Raw genomic sequence first — 19,536 nt, forward strand, 5'->3', positions numbered from 1 at the left:
ACCTCTTAACCTGCTCTAAGATCGACCTAGCCCTTCTGTCGCATGTAGCCCTCCGTTTTTCTATCATCTATATGCTTATCTAAGAGTGACTTAATTGTCCTTAATGCATCTGCCTCTACCACCATCCCTAGCAGGGTGTTCCACGTACCCACCACTCTCTGTTTAAAAAATATATCTCTTACATCTCCCCTAAACTTTGCTCCAATCATCTTAAAATTATGTCCCTTCTTGTTAGCCATCTCATATTAGACTTTGTCGCCCTGGGTAAAAGTCTCTGGCTGTCTGCTTGAACTATACCTCAATCTTCTTGAAGTAAGTAAACTTTAATCCTCCTGAGCTCCAACAAGAGAAGCCCTAGCTCACTCAACTTATCCTCATAAGATATTTTCTGTAATTGAGGCAGCATCCTGTTAAATCTCTTCTGCACCCTCTAAAGCACCTACGTCCTTTCTATAATGAGGCGACCAGAACTGGTTTTAGTACTCTGTTAAGGAACACGATAGGACAGGTGACAGAATTGTGTGCAGGGAACATTTTGCATCTAGTGATCATAATGCCGTTAGTTTCAAGATAATTACGGAGAAGGATAGGTCTGGCCCTCAGGTTGAGATTCTAAATTGGAGAAAGGCCAATTTTGATGGTATCAGAGAGGATCTGGCAAGTGTGGATTGGGACAGACTGTTTTGTAGCAAAGGTGAACACAAGATAATGTGCAGATGCTGGGGTCAAAGCAATACTCAAAACACGCTGGAGGAACTCAGCAGGTCAGGCAATATCAGTGGAAACGATGAGTCGACGTTCGGGCCGGAACCCTTCGTCGGGACTGAAGAATGAAGGAGGGGGAAGGATTTGAAGAATGCTTGTAGGTTCAGTTGAAAGACCAGTAATTTGAAAGACAAAAGGGTGGGGGAGGGGAAGCATCGAAGTCATAGCCAGGAAAACAATGGGTAGTAGAAGAAGGAGGTGGAACCATGAGGGAGGTGATAGGCAGCTGGGGGAGGGGGCAGAGTGAAATAGGGATAGGGGAAGGGAGGGGGAGGGAATTACCAGAAGTTGAAGAATTCTATGTTCATACCAAGGGGCTGGAGACTACCTAGACGGTATTTGAGGTGTTGCTCCTCCAACCTGAGTTTAGCCTCATCATGGCAGTAGAGGAGGCCATGTATGGACATGTCTGAATGGGAATGGGAAGTTGAAGTGGGTGGCTACCGGGAGATCCTGTCTGTTGTGGCGGACGGAGTGGAGGTGCTCGACGAAGTGGTCCCCCAAAAATACACCTTTGTAGCAAAGGTGTACTTGGTAAATAGGAGGCCTTCAAAAGTGAAATCTTGAGAGTGCGTAGCTTGTCAGAATAAAAGGCAAGGATAACGGGTTTAGTGAACCTTGGTTTTCGAGAATTAGGGAAATAAACCTAATAGGGTCATAAAGAAAGCTTTTGGCATATTGGTTTTCATAAATAAGTATTGGGTGCAGGAGTTGGGATGTTATTTTAAAGCTATATAAAATGACGATGAGCCCAAATTTGTAATATTGTGTGGAGTTCTGGTCACCTATCTTAACAGGAAAGATTGAAGGAGTACAGAAAAAAATTACAAGGATGTTGCCGGGACTTGAGCTGTGTTATAGGGACAGCTTGAATAGGTTCGGACTTTATGGGGTGCAGGAGAATGAGGGGGTGTTTGCCAGAGGTATACAAAATGATGAGGGGTGTAGATGGGATAAATGCAAACAGGCTTTTTCCACTGATGTTGTGTGAGAATTGGGTTAAGGGTGAGAGGTGAAATATGTCTGGGGAACAGGAGGACCTTTTTCATTCAGAGGGTGGTGCGAGTGTGGAACGAGCTGCCAGCAGAAGTGGTGATGCAGATTCAATTGAAAATTTAAGAAGTTTGGATAAGTACTGGATGGGAGGATGTGGCTGGCTATGATCCAGGTGCAGGAACTAAATGGTTTGGCTTGAACTCGATGGGCTGAAGGGCCTGTGTCTGTGTTGTAGTGTTCTATGACATTGCACATCACATATTTCTGTGGTAATAAACCAAATTCTGATTTACTGCAGAGGGCTGACTTGCAGAAGCAGAAAGAGGAACAGAAGAAGTACGGCATCTTCTTCGATGATGCCTACAATTACCTGCAGCACCTGAAGGAGGCGTCGCCCGTCGCTGAGCTCGTGGCAGCCAGCCCGCGGCCGCGGGGTGGCACAGAGACAGCTCCTTCAGAGGATGGCGTCCAACAGGAGATACACCAGATTTCTGTAAGGATCAGGGAGTCAAGCGGGACAGGAGAAATGTCCTCATCTAGTGGGGGGAGGAGGAGAGCATTCCAAGCAGCAATACTCTGTTCGTCACTCCTTACCTCCTCGCTAATACTTTCAGATGATGAGAGGAAATGGGAGCACTTGGAGCAGGGGTTCTCAATTTTTTTAATGCCATGGACCAATGCAATCAAGCAAGGAGTCCATGGGCCCCAGGTTGGGAACCCCTGACTTAGAGGAAACTCGTGGGGAAAATAGTCTAGGTTCTTTCAGGCATTGGCGGGAATTGAACCCCAATCTTTTGTGCAGTAATTTTTTTAGGCATCCGTTAGTCTTGCAAGACCATGGATCACCTGGAAAGTCTTCACTGTCCAGGGCGCAGGCCTGGGCAAGGTTGTATGGAAGACCAGCAGTTGCCCATGCTGCAAGTCTCCCCTCTCCACGACACCAATGTTGTCCAAGGGAAGGGCATTAGGACCCATACAGCTTGGCACCAGTGTCCTCGCAGAGCAATGTGTGATTAAGTGCCTTGCTCAAGGACACAACACGTTGCCTCAGGTCGCTAGTCCAATGCCTTAACCACTTGGCCACGTGCCCACACTTGTGCTGTAATAGCATTATGCTAAATGCTAATCCTGTGCTATCATGCTGCCGATGTGACAGGTTATTTAGTAAATGTCCTGGATGAAAGAAAGTCAATTAACAGGGTAGAGAGAATGTGAACTTGTGGGAGACAGACAAGGAGAAGTTATCGCTGGGCTCAGTCTGCAAGTGAGTACTCCCTTGCGCTTCATCACAAATGGACCTTCAACCGGTGATCTGTCCTTGTGTTTCCAGAGTTGCTCCATTAACCTGCCATCCTCGGTGTTTGCCTCAGAGTTTGAGGAGGAGACGGGCCTGTTGAACAAAGCTGCCCCTGTTCGAGGTAACTCCAGAACCGCTGTTTCATGCTGATTCTGAATGCTGTCTGAGCATCTGTCTGCATTCAGTGCTTGAGGCTCTAAAGTGTGATTTGACATAGAGCTCGAAGGGGTTTGGCAAGTGCGGGAACGTAGCATTGAATTCCAACCTCTTTTATGCCATGGACCAATGCCATTAAGCAAGGAGTCTGTGGACTCCAGGTTGGGAACCCCTGGTCTAGAGGGTCAGTTGTGATCCAGAGAGAATGTGTTTAAGGTGAGCGGGGGAAAGCTCATAGGGGTTAGTGGGTGTGTGGAATACCCCGCCAGGGGTGGTGGTGGAGGCAGATACATTAGGGACATTTAAGAGACTTCTAGATGGGCTCATGGATGAAAGAAAAGTGGAGGGTTATGAAGGAGGGAAGGGTAGGCTTAATCTTGGAGTAGGTTTAAAGGTCAGCACAACATCATGGGCTGAAGGTGATGGGAGGGTTTAGAAATGTGCAGATAATTTTTTTTTTCCTCAGAGTGGTGAGTGCGTGAAACGGGCTGTCAGGTGGTGCTAATAGCAGATACAACAGTGGCACTGAGCCTGCAGGGAAGAGAGGGAAATACGTTTATAGATCAAACCGAAAAAGTATTGAGAGGTCCAGATAGAGTAGACATGGAGAGGATGTTTCCTATAGTGTGGAGGACTAGGACCAGGGGCACAGCCTCAGAATAGAGGGATGTCCCTTAGAACAGAGATGAGGAGGAATTTCATAGCCAGAGGTGATAAATCTGTGGTATTCCTTACCACAGATGGCTGTGGACACCAAGCTGTTGGGTATATTTAAAGCAGATGTTGATAGGTTTTTGATTAGTCAGGCATCAAAGGTTACAGGGAGAAGATAGGAGAATGGGGTTGATAGAGATAATAAATCCGCTATGATGAAATAGCAGAACATACTTGATGGGCTGAATGGCCTGATTCTGCTTCTGTTTTTGTGAATGTGGATTGGGTGCAAGCACAAGGGATTAGTTTAATTTGGCGTGGCATCCATCAGAGACACATAGGGGCCATAGGACCTGTTACTGTACTGTTTTATGTAGTGTAACCAAGGGGCTGCTTTTTCCTCTGGCAACGGAAGATACCTGCAGTGGGTCACACTGGCTGCCTGCAGTGGAACCAGCAGCTCCTAGATTAGCCGCGAGAGGTCACCTGGATGCTCACCGTGTGCTTGGTGTCTTCCATCAGGACCACTCCCGGAGCTGGACCCTGATATTGTGGCTGCCCTGGATGATGACTTCGACTTTGACAACCCAGACAATGTCCTGGAGGATGACTTTGTGATGAAGGCAGTAGGGAACAGGGGCGAGACAGTTGCTCGCACGTACGTGAGTTGGTTGTCACTGGGAGTTGGGGTGTATCCTGTGAGTTGGAAAGGTCGGGGGGAGTAAAAACTGGGTTTACTGTCAATGCTTAAGTAGAGATGCAATGAAAAACAGCATGCAGGAACCTGGCATCAAGGAAGCAGCATTCACAAGAAAACAAATTAGACACAAGTTTTTTTCAAGAAAAAACACAATGACTGCAAAAGAAATCTCCACTTTAGTGCAGTTATTAATTTTTATTTTGGGATACAGCACAGTAACCGGCCCTTCCAGCCCAACAAGCCCCCACCGCCCAGTTACACCCATATATCCAATTAACCACCTAACCGGCGTGACTTTGGAATGTGGGAGGAAACCCATGCACTCACAGGGAGAAGATCCTGTACAAACCTCCTGCAGACAGCAGCGGGAAGGTGGTCATAGTGTTGCTAAACACTACTGGTTCGGGTTTTGCTGGTCGGTGAATGGTTGAAGGGAAGTTACTGTTCCTGAACCTGGTTGTGAGAAGATGGTATGGCACGGATGCTGGTGTTCTCCAATGATGATTGTTGTCAGAGTGTTTGGCAACAAGCTAAACCTTCTTAACTTCCTAAGTAAAGATGTTGGTGTGCCTTCCTAGAGATTGCATCAATGTGCTGGCCGAGGACAGGTCACCTGATCACTAACGCCCTGGAATTGAAAGCGGCTGGCTCTCTCCAATGCTGATTACCCCTTCTCCCTCCTCAAGTCAACAATAGGCAATTAGTTCGTGCTAAAGTTGAGCAAGAAGTTGTTGTTGTTGCAGTAGCACTCCAACAGGAATCCTGTCTCGCTCTGGGAATCTGGGCGCTCAGTCAGGAATCCTGTCTCTGCACTTTAGGTAGCTGGTGATCTGGATGTTCAATGAGGAATCCTGCTGCTGCAACTCAGGGAGCTGGGGAACTGGGTGTTAGACAATAGACAACAGGTGCAGGAGTAAGCCATTCGGCCCTTCGAGCCAGCACCGCCATTCACTGTGATCATGGCTGATCATCCACTATCAGCATCCAGTTCCTGCCTTATCCCCATAACCTTTATTCCACTATCTTTAAGAGCTCTATCCATCTCTTTTTTGAAAGCATCCAGAGACTTGGCCTCCACAGCCTTCTGGGGCAGAGCATTCCATATATCCACCACTCTCTGAGTGAAAAAGTTTTTCCTCAACTCTGTTCTAAATGGCCTACCCCTAATTCTTAAACTGTGGCCTCTGGTTCTGGACGCACCCCTCAGCGGGAACATGCTTCCTGCCTCTAGCGTATCCAATCCCTTAATAATCTTATATGTTTCAATAAGATCCCCTCTCAGCCTTCTAAATTCCAGAGTATACAAGCCCAGTCGCTCCAGTCTTTCGACATATGACAGTCCTGCCATCCCGGAAATTAACCTTGTGAACCTACGCTGCACTCCCTCAATAGCAAGAATGTCCTTCCTCAAATTTGGAGACCAAACCTGCACACAGTACTCCAGGTGTGGTCTCACCAGGGCCCTGTACAGCTGCAGAAGGACCTCTTTGCTCTTATACTCAATTCCCCTTGTTATGAAGGCCAGCATGCCATTAGCTTTCTTCACTGCCTGCTGTACTTACATGCTTGCTTTCAGTGACTGATGTACAAGAACACCTAGATCTCGTTGAGCTTCCCCTTTTTCCTAACTTGACTCCATTTAGATAATAATCTGCCTTCCTGTTCTTACCACCAAAGTGGATAACCTCACATTTATCCACATTAATCGGGAATTCTGTCTCTGCATCTCAGGGAACTGGGTGTTCAATCAGGAATTCCGTCTCTGCATCTCAGGGAACTGGATGTTCAATCAGGAATTCCGTCTCTGCATCTCAGGGAACTGGATGTTCAATTGGGAATTTTGTCTCTGCATCTCAGGGAACTGGATGTTCAATCAGGAATTCCGTCTCTGCATCTCAGGGAACTGGGTGTTCAATCAGGAGTTCCGTCTCTGCATCTCAGGGAACTGGATGTTCAATCAGGAATTCTGCCTCTGCATCTCAGGGAACTGGGTGTTCAATCAGGAATTCCGTCTCTGCATCTCAGGGAACTGGGTGTTCAATCAGGAGTTCTGTCACACTCTGCAACTCGGGGGACTGCGGGACTATTGCATGAAGCTGGACAGGAAGGGCCAAGACCCTGTTGACTATGACACTTCACCTTCAAATATGTTACCTTGTCACTTTCACTGGGAAACAGGTGATGAAGTGGAGTAGTGGGGATTGGGCTGGTGTTGGAGCGGATGCCTGAAATTCTTCCCAGGCAAGCAGACAGTATTGGTATTGGCTTATTACTGCCATGTACCAAGATAGAGTGAAAAACTGGTCTTGTACACTGTTTAGACAGATCAATACTGAGCTAGAGCAAGGTACTTCTAGAGGCACACTGTTGGGTAGCACAGTAGAATAGCAGATAATGTAATGTTTTACAGTGCCAGCGACCTGGGTTCAGTTTCCACAGCTGTCTGTAACGAGTTTGTACGTTCTCCCCGTGACCACGTGGGTTTCCTCTGGGTGCTCTGGTTTCCTCCCACATTCCAAAGATGTATGAATTGCTATGTTAATTGGTCACATAGGTGTTAATGGGCAGCATGGGTCTTTGGGCCAGAAGGGCCTGTTACCGTGCCGTATCACTAAACAGATAAACAGTGCGGTATAAAGTGTTACAGCTACCGAAAGAGTGTAGTGCAGGTAAACGATGAAGTGCTGGATCATAACGAGGTAGACTGTGCAGCCAGGAATCCATCTTAGCATACAAAAGGTCTGTTCCAGAGTCTGATAACACCAGGAGAGAAGCTGTCCTTGAGCCTGGTGGTACGAGTTTTCAGGAGTTTGTATCTTCTGCCCGATGGGAGAGGAGAGAAGAGAGAATGTCCGTAGTGGGTGGCGTCTTTGATTACGCTGGCTGCTTTACCAAGGCAATAAAAAGTATAGACAGAGTCCATGGAGGGAAGGCTGATTCCTCTGATGTGAGTTCTGGCCACAGTTTAGCACAGCTTTAGCATGGATGAAGTAGTTCCCCACATCCACTCTATCTAGACCTTTCAGCATTTAATAGGTTTCAATAAGATCACCTCTCATCTTTCAAAACTCCAGCGAGCACAGGCCCGGAGCCATCAAAAGCTCCTCATATAGTTAACCCTGTCCTTTCCCACGATCATTCTGGTGAATCTCCTGTGGACCCCTGCCAACGACAGTACATAACATGTTCATAAGGGTACATGTTTGGCACAGCATTGTGGGCCGAAGGGCCTGTATTGTTCTGTAGGTTTTCTGTGTTTCCTTAACGAGCAACCGGGCAGGAGTTGGGGCCCTATAAATAAAGTTCAAACCTTTCCTCCAGGGAGGGATTGCTGAATAGGACACCAGTGAATCAGGGATCTCCGTCTCTCCTACTCCCCTCACCACTTGCCATCACTTAGCATTCCTGAACTATGGGGGGTGACAATGAGGAGAAAAAGTCCTGCACAGGGAAGGATAGAATACAGACCAGTACAGCAGTGCAACAAGCCCTTCTGCCTAAAGGTCCATATCCTTCCATTTTCCTCACATTCACGTAGCTAACTAAATGCCTCTTAGGTCTCTAATGTTAGGAGAGAAAAGATGAAATATGAAATTTAAGTACAGGCTCAGAATAGGGGGACATCTTTTCAGAGCAGATGAGGAGGAATTTCTTTAGCCATAGGATGCAGAATCTGTGGAATTCACTGCCACCGACGGCTGTGGGGGTCAAGTCATTGGGTATATTTAAAGCAGGGGTTGATAGTTTCTTGATTAATCAGGGCATCAAAGGTTACCCAGGAGAATGGGTTTCAGAGGGATAATAAATCAGCCTTGGTAGAATGGTGAAACCCTTGATGGGCTGTATGGTCTGATTCTGCTCCCATGCCTTATGGACTTAGAACGGTCGTTTGGACATCTGTGAGGCGACATCTCACGTTGGAGACTCCAAATCAGTCTGTTCTTACTCTCCCAGGGGATCCGACGGTGAAGATGATGAGGAAGATTGGGAGGATACAGAAGACGAGGATTGCAACTCGGACAGCGCACTCTCTGATGAGTCCCAGTCAGGTTCTGGCAGTGGCAGGAGCAGCCCCCGGGAGTTCCTCTTCGCGGAGGAAGAGACGAGAAGTCGCTTCACCAACTACTCCATGACCTCCTCGGTGATGAGACGCAACGAGCAGCTCACCCTGTTGGATGACCGGTTTGAAAAGGTCAGTGTAGAACTGATATCCCTGTGTCCATGTTCCTCTCCTCCCCTCCCCGCCTTATGCCTCCTCAGTCTGTGGCCTGTCTTCACGGTGTTCTTCTCCCCCCAGCTGTATGAAGAGTACGATGACGATGAGATTGGGGCCCTGGACCATCTCGAGCTCGAGGGCTGCATCCAGGTGGACAGTGAGCGTCTTGGTGTAGTCATCTCCGATTACCACAGTCAGAAGTCTAAAGTGTAAGTGAAATTTTCCAGCCATTCCGAAAGACTGCCTTTTATAAGATTATCTGTCACGTGTGCATCGAAAAGTCAGTGAAATGCAACATTTGCGTCAGTGATCAACACACTCCAAGGATGGTTTGCCCATAACTTAGTAACCCTACCCTGTAACGTGGAGCAGGGTGGGGGGGCAGGTTCGGAGATCCAATGAGCAAAACAGAAAACATTTTAAAATGGGTGCGTTAACTATTTATTTAAAAATGAACAATGAAACACTAAACCAGGTGTTTAGCTAAATAAGCGTTCATTTAAACTATCCAAAACCACTACACTGTACATTCAGTTACCCTTTAATTGAGCGGACACTCTGCTAAATCTTCCTGACATAAAAGCAAAGAACTAAGCGTGTTACGAATGGATAATTAACTAAACAAACGTAGGGAAGCCAGTCATAGATTCCTCAATGGTCCTTCAGCACTGGTCACGACTTCAGCCTGAAGCGGGCCTCGTGGATGGCAGGAGAGAACGATGGCAAACCTCCCGTACAAGCTACTCTTATCTCCCCTCCCACCAAACCACCCGGAACGGGAAATGAGTGCCGTGGCACACAAGCCAACCAATGGGAAAGAATGTTGCAGACTTTAAGTGGACCAATCACTGATCACTAACTGACACAATGGAAGCAGCTTTCGACCGGCAAATAAGCCACACCGCCCCACAGAACAAAGCTGTACGCCTTGAAAATGTGGGGGGAAGCCGGAGAACTTCCTCCGGGTCATGAGCAGAGCATCCAAGCTCCTTGCAGACAGAGGAGGGAATTGTATCCCTGTAGCTGCTGCTGTAAGGAGTTATTCTAACCACTACACCACCGTGCCACAGAGGTGACCCTTCGCGGTGCGTTTTGGACTTCGGAAGGGGCTCTGGTTTAACTCCTGATCTTTCCCACAGCTGTCAGATGCCGGACGATCTGGGACCGAGAGCGGAGGTCCTATTACAGGAGGAGGAGGAAGCGGAGGGGGAGATGGAGACCATTGTCACTGAGGAGCCCACTGAGCAGTGGGACTGTGAATCCATTCTCAGTGAGTACTGTCTGCGAGAAGCTTGGCCTAAAGAAATTCCCTCCCTCTGATGTGCTCGACAGTGCTACTCTCATTTCAAATCACTGCAGCTGGAATTGGTTTATTATTATCACATGTACCGCGATACAGTGAAAACATCGAACATACAACAGTACAGCGTAGTACAGGCCCTTTGGCCCACAATGTTGTGCCGACCCTTAAACCCTGCCTCCCATATAACCCCCCACCTTAAATTCCTCCATATACCTGTCTAGTAGTTTCTTAAACTTCACTAGTGTATCTGCCTCCACCACTGACTCAGGCAGTGCATTCCACGCACCAACCACTCTCTGAGTAAAAACCCTTCCTCTAATATCCCCCTTGAACTTCCCACCCCTTACCTTAAAGCCATGTCCTCTTGTATTGAGCAGTGGTGCCCTGGGGAAGAGGTGCTGGCTGTCCACTCCATCTATTCCTCTTAATATCTTGTATACCTCTATCATGTCTCCTCTCATCCTCCTTCTCTCCAAAGAGTAAAGCCCTAGCTCCCTTAATCTCTGATCATAATCTGTGATCATAAACCAGGCAGTATCCTGGTAAACCTCCTCTGTACCCTTTCCAATGCTTCCACATCCTTCCTATAGTGAGGCAACCAGAACTGGACACAGTACTCCAAGTGTGGCCTAACCAGAGTTTTATAGAGCTGCATCATTACCCCATGACTCTTAAACTCTATCCCTCGACTTATGAAAGCTAACATCCCATAAGCTTTCTTAACTACCCTATCTTCCTGTGAGGCAATGTTCAGGAATCTGTGGACATGTACCCCGAGATCCCTCTGCTCCTCCACACTACCAAGTATCCTGCCATTTACTTTGTACTCTGCCTTGGAGTTTGTCCTTCCAAAGAGTACCACCTCACACTTCCCTGGGTTGAACTCCATCTGCCACTTCTCAGCCCGCTTCTGCATTTTATCAATATCTCCCTGCGATCTTCGACAATCCTCTACACTATCCACAACACCACCAACCTTTGTGTCGTCTGCAAACTTGCCAACCCACCCTTGTCTTGCGTACTGTTCACACAGATCAGATCATTACACGGTACATTGAGGCAGGAAAAAAGTGAAGCAATAACAACGCAGAATAAAAAAGATCTTCATTTAAAGAATTTTTATTTGTCACATATATTAAAACTTATAGTGAAATGTGTCATTTGACCAACACAATCTGAGGTGTTGTCCACAACTCCACTAACCCCGACTCTTAGGTCTTTGAGATGTGGCAGGAAACCGGAAACACAAAATAATTTGCAGATGCTGGGGTCAAGGCAACACTCACAACACGCTGGAGGAACTCAGGTCAGGCAGCATCTGTTGAAAAGATTGGTCGGCGTCCCGGCCCGAAACGACGACCGATCTTTTCCACGGATGCTGCCCGACCTGCTGAGTTCCTCCAGCTTGTTGTGAGTGTGGCAGGAAACTGGAGCACCCAGAGGAATCACATGGGTTTCATGGGGAGAACCTGCAAATCCTTACAGCCAGTGGTGGGAATTGAACCCGGGAGATAATCAGATTTAATAGCATGTACATATGGCATGAAATATATTTTGTGGCAGCAGTATATTGCAATGCATAATTTTTTAAAATTAAATTATAACAAGAAATATATTACCAGTGGTGTTGTAAAGCATTGCACTAACCGCTATGCTGCTGTGCCCTCACAATGTACCATGATGCTGTGAAAAGCTTGTCTTGCATACTGTTCATACAGATCAGATCCTTACACAGCGCAATGAGGAAGAACAAGGTAAAACAATGACAGAATGCAGAATAAAGTGCAGCGCCAGCAGACAATAAGGTGAATAAGGTGCAAGGTTAGGGGGTACCGACAGACCACTTGAGTGCTCCGCTGGGTCAGTCCAGACACTCTTCTTATTTAAGTTTGTCTGCTTTGGGCTCTTCCCTGATGCTGGAGATGTCTCGGTGGAGCACATTCCCACCTTTTGAGCGATGTCAGAACAAAATCCGGTGTACGGAGCAGTGCTGCGGGGGGGGGGGGGGGGGAGGGTAAGTGCTGCACTGTACGAGGGGTGACACTGAGGGAGAGCCAGCACTGTGAGTGCCACACCGGGAGGGACAGCACTGAATGACAGTCCGTGCTGCTGTCGGGGTGGATGGAACACTGAGCCTGAGCCTGACCCTGTACCACAGCTGGTCAGAATAACCCTAGGGAGGGGTTCCCAATCACTTATATGCCATGGACCAATACCACTAAGCAAAGGGTCTGTGGACTACGTGCTGGGAACCCCTGCGCCTATGCACATGAATGTGAGGAAAATGGAAGGATTTGAACATTATGTAGGCAGGAAGAGATTAGTTAGCCATTGGATTACCAATTTATCTGGTTCAGCAAAACACTGTGGGTTGACGGGCCTGTTCCTGTGCTGTACTGGTCTCTGTTCCCTGTAATACGATGGAACTCAATCTTTATTTTTCTGCAGGCACCTACTCAAATCTCTACAACCACCCGAAGCTGATAACAGATCCACCAAAGGTATGACATTTGTTTTTTCCCAGAAAGGTAACTAGTAGAGATGTACTGCAGAGAAATAGGCTCACCACCTCCATACTGACCTGTCATCACCGCCACAGAGCCAGTTCAGTGCTGTAACTAACCTGGGAGCCCGATGGCTGCAGGCCACCGCTGAGGAGCCGAGTTCAGTGCTGAGGCAAATAAGGCGTCCCGGAGTAGTGATATAAACACTGGTTCATCTCCTCCACTCTGCCTGTTATTAACCTGGCCCTGCCGCTTCCATCTTCTCTGAAGTTTCAATCCAGCCCCAAGTCCACTTCAGCAATGATTGATGCGGCCGTACCTCTGCATTCTTGAGAGTCCAGTTCACCGAATATTTGAGGATACCACAAAATCGCCGGGTTGTACAAATCGTTCAAAAGCGCACTTCCCAGCAGGAAGTTACAGGCTGTAGATTGCAGCGATATTAGTCCCAAAAACATATTTAATAGAACTGTAGTTTGTTAGATGCCTGCAAAGTGCCGCTGTGTCTCGCCAGCAGTAGAAGACCACAACTTGCACTCTGTAGCCACATTGTTAGGTACCGGAGGTAGCTAATGAAGTTGTCAGTGAGTGTATACTTTCAAGTATCTTTCACTCCAGGGAAAGTAAGCCCACTGCTGTCCAATCTTTCCAAAAATACCAGAGTCCTACATCCATAAGAGCATAAGGCATAGGGCCCGAACGGGGACGTTGACCCCGAGATCCCCTGTTCCTCCATGCTGCTAAGAGTCCTGTCATTAACCCTTGTCCTGCCTTCCAAAGTGAATCACTTCACACTTTTCCAATCTGCCACTTCTCAGCCCAGCCTTAAATTTGTACTTATTTTTCAAAGCACTCAGACATTTCATTAAGTTGCTTGCTGTCACCATGTTGAATGCAGTAAGGTCTTCACACCCAGTATTCTTTTCAGCCCAGAACAATCAAGGTTTCTCGTAAAACAGGAATCCCATTGGATGTCCTGCCGAAGCCAGGTCTCACGACAAAACAGCTGGAGCGAATGGAAATGATCAACGACAGCGACCTGCCAAGGGCTTCCACACAGACCCGCCCACGCGACGAGAACAAGGAAGAGAAGAAGTTGCGGAAACAGGCGATTAAAGTGGAGCGAAAGGTGAATGTTCCTGGTTGGGTCCGCTCCGTGAGATTGCGGGACTAAGGATATACAGCGAGGACCCGTTGCTGAGGGGTGGGTGTTCAGCCGCTTCCTATTACCGTCAGGTGCGGAGAGGTCCACGCTGATGTTCGGACACAGCTCCGAGGGTGTGCCTTACCATCACAGGTAGTGTCTTTCTGATAAGACTTCAAACCAAGGCACACAGTCTTCTCTTAAGTGTGGGTAAGGGGTTTCCAAAAGTTTGCCCCCTATTTAACCACTACTGTAGGTTATCTAGTATTAGAACATAGAACACTACAACTCACATTCAAGCCATTTGACCCATCGAGTCTGTTCCACTATCTGATCATGGCTGATTTATTATCCCTCCTCACTCATTCTCTAGCCTCTTCTCTGCAGCCTTTGAAATGCTTACCAATCAAGAAACTATCAGCTTCTGCTTTAAATATACCCAATGACTTGGCCTCCATAGCCATTTGCGGTAATGATTTCTATGCATTTACCATCTCTGGCTAAAGAAATTCCTCCTCATTTCTGTCTGAAGGACATTCCCTTATCCTGAGGCTGTGCCCCTTGGTCTTAGAGTCCCCCACTATAAGAAATATCGTGTCTGTTGACTCTTTCTGGGTCTTTCAATATTTGTTCAGTTTGATCTATTTCCCTCTTTTCCCTGCATGTCCAGTGTTTACTGATCTCGTCAGTGCCATCGTTGTATCTGCTATTACCACCACCCATCCACCTGTTCCAAGCATCCACCACTCTGAAGAAAAGATTACCTGTACATCTCTAAACCTCCTGTCACCTTCGGCCCATGATGTTGTGCTGACCTTTTAACCCAGGGGTCCCCAACCTTTCTCGCACTGTGGACCGGTTTAATATTGACAATATTCTTGCGGACCGGCTGACCGGGGCGGGGGTGGGTAGAGTTGCCAACAAACAAGAGTAGCAGTAAAATGCGTTGTTTACCCAAAAGACTACAATAACCATGAAGCCTTGCGCGGGCACCAATGCGCATGCGCGTCGTGACCTGCCGATTCTTCCCCCCCCCCAAGCAAATCCTTTTTGGCGATTCCTTTCGTGGGGGTTGGTGTTAATCACTACTGGAATATAGGTGATAAGTGGGTAATACACTCAATTTTGTATCTAAAAGGATTTATCTAACGGATTTAATATTAAACACACGGCGCATATTTTCCTCGCATGGATATAATGATAAGTCAATTATCAGGGGAGCTTGAAGTGTTGAACGAACTTCCAGTAGAAGTGGCAGAAGCAGGTTCGATATGATCATTTAAAGAAAAATTGGATAGGTATATGGACAGGAAAGGAATGGAGGGCTATGGGCTGAGTGCAGGTCGGCAGGACTAGGTGAGAGTAAGCGTTCGGCATGGACTAGAAGGGCCGAGATGGCCTGTTTCCATGCTGTAATTGTTATATGGTTATATAGGTCACTTATAAGTCAATAGCATCATAACATTTTAAGTAATATTTGGATATTAAACGCACAGCACATATTTTTCCCGTATGAATATATAAAATCATTGCAACACACGAATATCGCTGAATCAGTGGGAGCTCTGGGCTTGTTTCCCTGCAACAAGACGGTCCTATCGAGGGGCGATGGGAGACAGCGATACTCGAAGGGGGTTCCTTATGTCCGGTCTATTCCGCAGTTTAGTTTTCGTTGCATTCATTGCAGAAAACTCCGCTTCGCAGAAAAATGTTGGAAATAAAAGCAACGTTTTCAGTGCTTTTGTGGCTGTCTCAGGATATTTAGCCTTGACTTTGATCCAAAATGCCGACGGAGATGTTATGTCAAACAAACTTTTCAGCCCGTTGTCATTTGCAAGCTCGAGGAGTTGATCGCCTTCCCGCCCTGACACAGATGACGCGCAGGTCATGACCTGGCATGCGTAATGGCTGATCAGTGGCCGTGACAGGGAATGAGGAAAGGTGCAGCTGACCAAATCATATCGCTTCCTTGCGGCCCGGTAGTGCATGCTTTGCGGCCCGGTGGTTGGGGACCGCTGTTTTAACCTATTCCAAGATTACTCTAACCCTTCCCTTCATAACCCTCAACTTTCTTTCATCCATGGGCCTATCTAAAAGTCTCTTAAATGTCCCTAATGTATCTGCCTCTGCCACCACCCCGGCGAGGTATTCCACGCACCCAACTCTGTGTAGTAAAATGAACACTTAACTCTGATATTCCCCCACTTCCTCCTCCCCCCCCAACATACTTCCTCCAGTCACCTTAAAAATTATACTCCCTTGTGTTAGCCATTTCCACCCTGAGAAAAAGGCGGTGTCCACTCTGGTGTCCAGGCTGATGTTCAAACACAACCCTGAGAGTGACCCACCATTGGAGGTGTTGTCTTTTAAATGAGACTTCAGACCGAGACACTGTATTGTATCAAATGTGGATAATGTTTGTGCCACGTTTAACTGCTGATGTACAGTACTGTGTGTGCAAAGCCTTGAGTATATATCTAGCTAAGGTGCCTAAGACTTGCACAGTACTGTATTTGTCAATGTGGAACAGGGTGAGTTTGTAAATCTGGCAGGAGCAAAAGATGTTGGAATAGTGGATGTGGAGTACCTCATGAGGAGAGTGGGGCAGAAGCAGGGGGTGGCACGGATACAGACACACCCAGCCCTAAGACACCAGGCAAGGTCATTTGGTTCATCATTACAGGACGTCTCTCTGGTGCTCCTTGCTCCCTCCCTTCTCCTTTCCCCTTCTCCCAACCATGATTCCCCTCTCCCTGCCCCCTTCCCACTCTCAATCTTCAGTAGACCCATATCAGGATCAGGTTTATCATCACTCACATAAGTGATAAAATTTGTTTTTTTCTGTGGCAGCAGTGCAGTGTAATACATAAAATTAGCACAGTACTATGTATACTTAGCTAAATGTATGTCTCTTCAAGATTTGTACAGTACTGAACATCCTCTAGTCTCATATAGATTCATAACACATAGAAATAGGCCCTTCAGCCCAACCCATCCATGCTGGGCAACGTGGCAAGTGCAAACTAGTCCGTTCCCTGCATTTGGCCAATAAACCTGTCCTATCAATGCGTCTGTCCAAACCTCTCAAGTGCTTAAAAATCAGGGGGATCCTTTTCATGCAAAGGTTGGTGAGTGTGGAAAGAGCAGTCAGAGGAAGTACAGGTTCAAATTCAACATCTAAGAGAAATTTGGATAGCTACGCAGATGGGAGGGGCATGGAGGATGATGGTCGAGGTGCAGGTCGATGGGACTAGGCAGAATACTAGATGGGCCAAATGGCCTGTTTCGTTGCTGTAGTGTTTCATGACTCAAAATGTTGTTGTTGCACTAGCTTCAACCACTGAAGGCAGCTTGTTCCATATACAGACCACAGTATGGGTGAAACCCTTGAGTTCCTATTAAATCTCTTCCTTTCCACCCCTCTGTCCTCTAGTTCTTGATTACCCAAACTTAAGAGGAAAATACTGGAAATCTTTACTTATTTGCGGAATGGTTCTTGAACTAAAACAGGCATTACTCTTCAACATCTTTTTTCCAAAGTTCCCAAAGAAACTGGAAAGTCGCTATATAAATGCAGGACTTTTCCTTTGTGTTGGGTACCGTGTAATGCTCTACCAGGAAGGTGCTACATGGCGGCAAAGTGCAGCAGTTTAAAATAATTCTGAATAGTAGTTTAGAGATTTATTTAAGAGAGAGAGAGTGCAGAACAGGCCTTTCAGGTCCAGTGAGCCATGCTGCCCAGCCTAATGACCAAACAGCCGAATAACCGGTATGTCTAGACTACGGGAGAAAACTGGAGCACCCGGAGGAAACCCACGCGCTCACAGGGAGAACGTACTACACAAACCCCCTACAGACAGCAGCAGGGAAGTGGTCACAGTATTGCTAAACGCTGCTGGTTAGGGTTTTGCTGGTCGGTTCAAGGACTGAATGGTTGAAGGGAAGTCACTGTTCTTGATCCTAGTCACGTGGGACTTCAGGCTTCAGTACCTCTTGCCCAATGTGAGAAGATGGCATGGCCCAGAGAGGTTTCAATAGGTACATTTAATGTCAGGGAAATGTATACAATATACATCCTGAAATTCTTTTTCTCTGCAAACATCCACAAAAACAGAGGAGTGCTCCAAAATGAATGACAGTTAAATGTTAGAACCCCAAAGCCCCCACCAGCTCCCCCCTCTCCCACACATAAGCAGCAACAAAGCAACAACCCCCCCCCCACCAGTAAAAAAGCATCGGCATCCTCCCACCGAGCACTCAGGCGTGCAGCAAAGTATCAATAAAGACACAGACTTGCAGTACCCCAAAGACTACTCGTTCACCCGGTAATTCAACATACCACAGGCTCTCTCTCCCTAATAAGGGAAAAAGAGGTGTCCCTGTTTCACAGCGAGAGGGGAGACATAACAAGCAACTCGCTGATTTATGATGTTAGAAGTCTGTTCCGTCACTTCTTCCGAGCTCTGTGCCCAAGGAACTCGGGTCTCTGGGCACATAGCCAGCTCGCTGCTTTTGATCTTATGTCTCCTGCGACACCAGTTTTCTGAGGCAGTACTGACCTCCAATCCGCCCGCCTCCAGAGCCATGAGAATCCGGCACCCTGAAGGCACGCTAGTCTTCTAGGCTGCATCCTTGGCATATCGAAAAGCAGCTAGTCACGAGACCCCGAGAGCGGGTCCCATTTCCGCAAAGAACCAAAGTCAGCGTGTAACTATTAAAGATAGAAATAGAGCTGTTTCTGAAGATGCAAGCAAAGGAGTAGCTGTTAGGCGCCATTGCCCTCCTAAGATACTGGGGTCAAGAGTCAGGAAACCCGCGCTGTCATGGAGAGAACGTACCAACTCCTTACAATTGGCATCAGAATTGAACTCCATACTCCCCTACACGCTGAGCTGTAATAACATCCCACTGACCCCAAGATATTTATTGATTATTTGTCCTTGGCTGTAGTAAAGATGGTGAGGTAATCCTACAGGTCCAACGTGTTGTGTGCGTCCTTCCTTCAGTATTGACTGTTTGTGTTGAAGTTTCACTAATCTCGTGAGTTCCCAGATTCAAGATTAGTTATGGTCACTTCCAGTCAGTGGTTAACTTCACGTTAGTCCTGATCATCACTCCTGATGATGGGTCTCGGTCCAAAACGTGACTGTTTATTCTCATCTATAGATGCTGCCTGACCTGCTGAGTTCCTCCAGCACATTGTGTATTGGTCTTGATTTCCAATATCTGCAGTGCCCTTTAAATTGTCTGCAGCGGCTTCACTGAAGACCTCTACTGAGATTAGAATCAGTATCTTATCACTGAGATTATAGTATGTTGTGAAATTGTGGCACCTTCCCTCTTCCATTTCAGTCCTGAAGAAGGGTCTCGGCCTCTGCTCATCTGCTCATTAATGCAAACATCTAATCAGCCAGTCATGTGGCAGAAACTCAATGCATAAAAGCTTACAGACCTTGTCAAGAGATTCAGCTGTTGTTCAGACCAAACATCAGAATGGGGAAGAAATGTGATCCAAGTAACTTTGACTCTGTAATGATTGTTGGTGTCAGATGGGGCGATCTGAGTATCTCAGAAACTGCTGATTTCATGGAATTTTCATGCACAACAGTCTCAAAAGTTTACAGAGAATGGTGTGAAAAATGAAAAGCATCCAAGGAGCTGTAGTTCTGTGTGAGATAATGTGCCTTGTTAATGAGGGAGGTCAGAAGAGAATGGCCAGTCTGGTTCAAGCTGACAGGAAGGTGACAGTAACTCAAATAACCATGTTTTACAACAGTGGTGTGCAGAAGAGTGCACATCAT

General features: G+C 47.0%; 1 protein-coding gene across 1 annotated transcript in view; it reads left to right on the forward strand.

Moving 5' to 3' along the window:
- Positions 1 to 19,536, forward strand: part of ltv1 (LTV1 ribosome biogenesis factor) — a 34,220-nt gene that overhangs the window by 10,750 nt on the left and 3,934 nt on the right. The window contains exons 3-10 of the mRNA XM_072264767.1: positions 2,060 to 2,254; positions 3,092 to 3,179; positions 4,391 to 4,526; positions 8,523 to 8,760; positions 8,866 to 8,993; positions 9,924 to 10,054; positions 12,536 to 12,588; positions 13,520 to 13,720. Of these exons, the coding sequence (XP_072120868.1) occupies positions 2,060 to 2,254; positions 3,092 to 3,179; positions 4,391 to 4,526; positions 8,523 to 8,760; positions 8,866 to 8,993; positions 9,924 to 10,054; positions 12,536 to 12,588; positions 13,520 to 13,720 (1,170 nt within the window). The remainder of the gene's footprint in view (positions 1 to 2,059; positions 2,255 to 3,091; positions 3,180 to 4,390; positions 4,527 to 8,522; positions 8,761 to 8,865; positions 8,994 to 9,923; positions 10,055 to 12,535; positions 12,589 to 13,519; positions 13,721 to 19,536) is intronic.

This window comes from Mobula birostris, chromosome 8, assembly GCF_030028105.1.
Source record: "Mobula birostris isolate sMobBir1 chromosome 8, sMobBir1.hap1, whole genome shotgun sequence".
Classification (NCBI taxonomy): Eukaryota; Metazoa; Chordata; class Chondrichthyes; order Myliobatiformes; family Myliobatidae; genus Mobula; species Mobula birostris.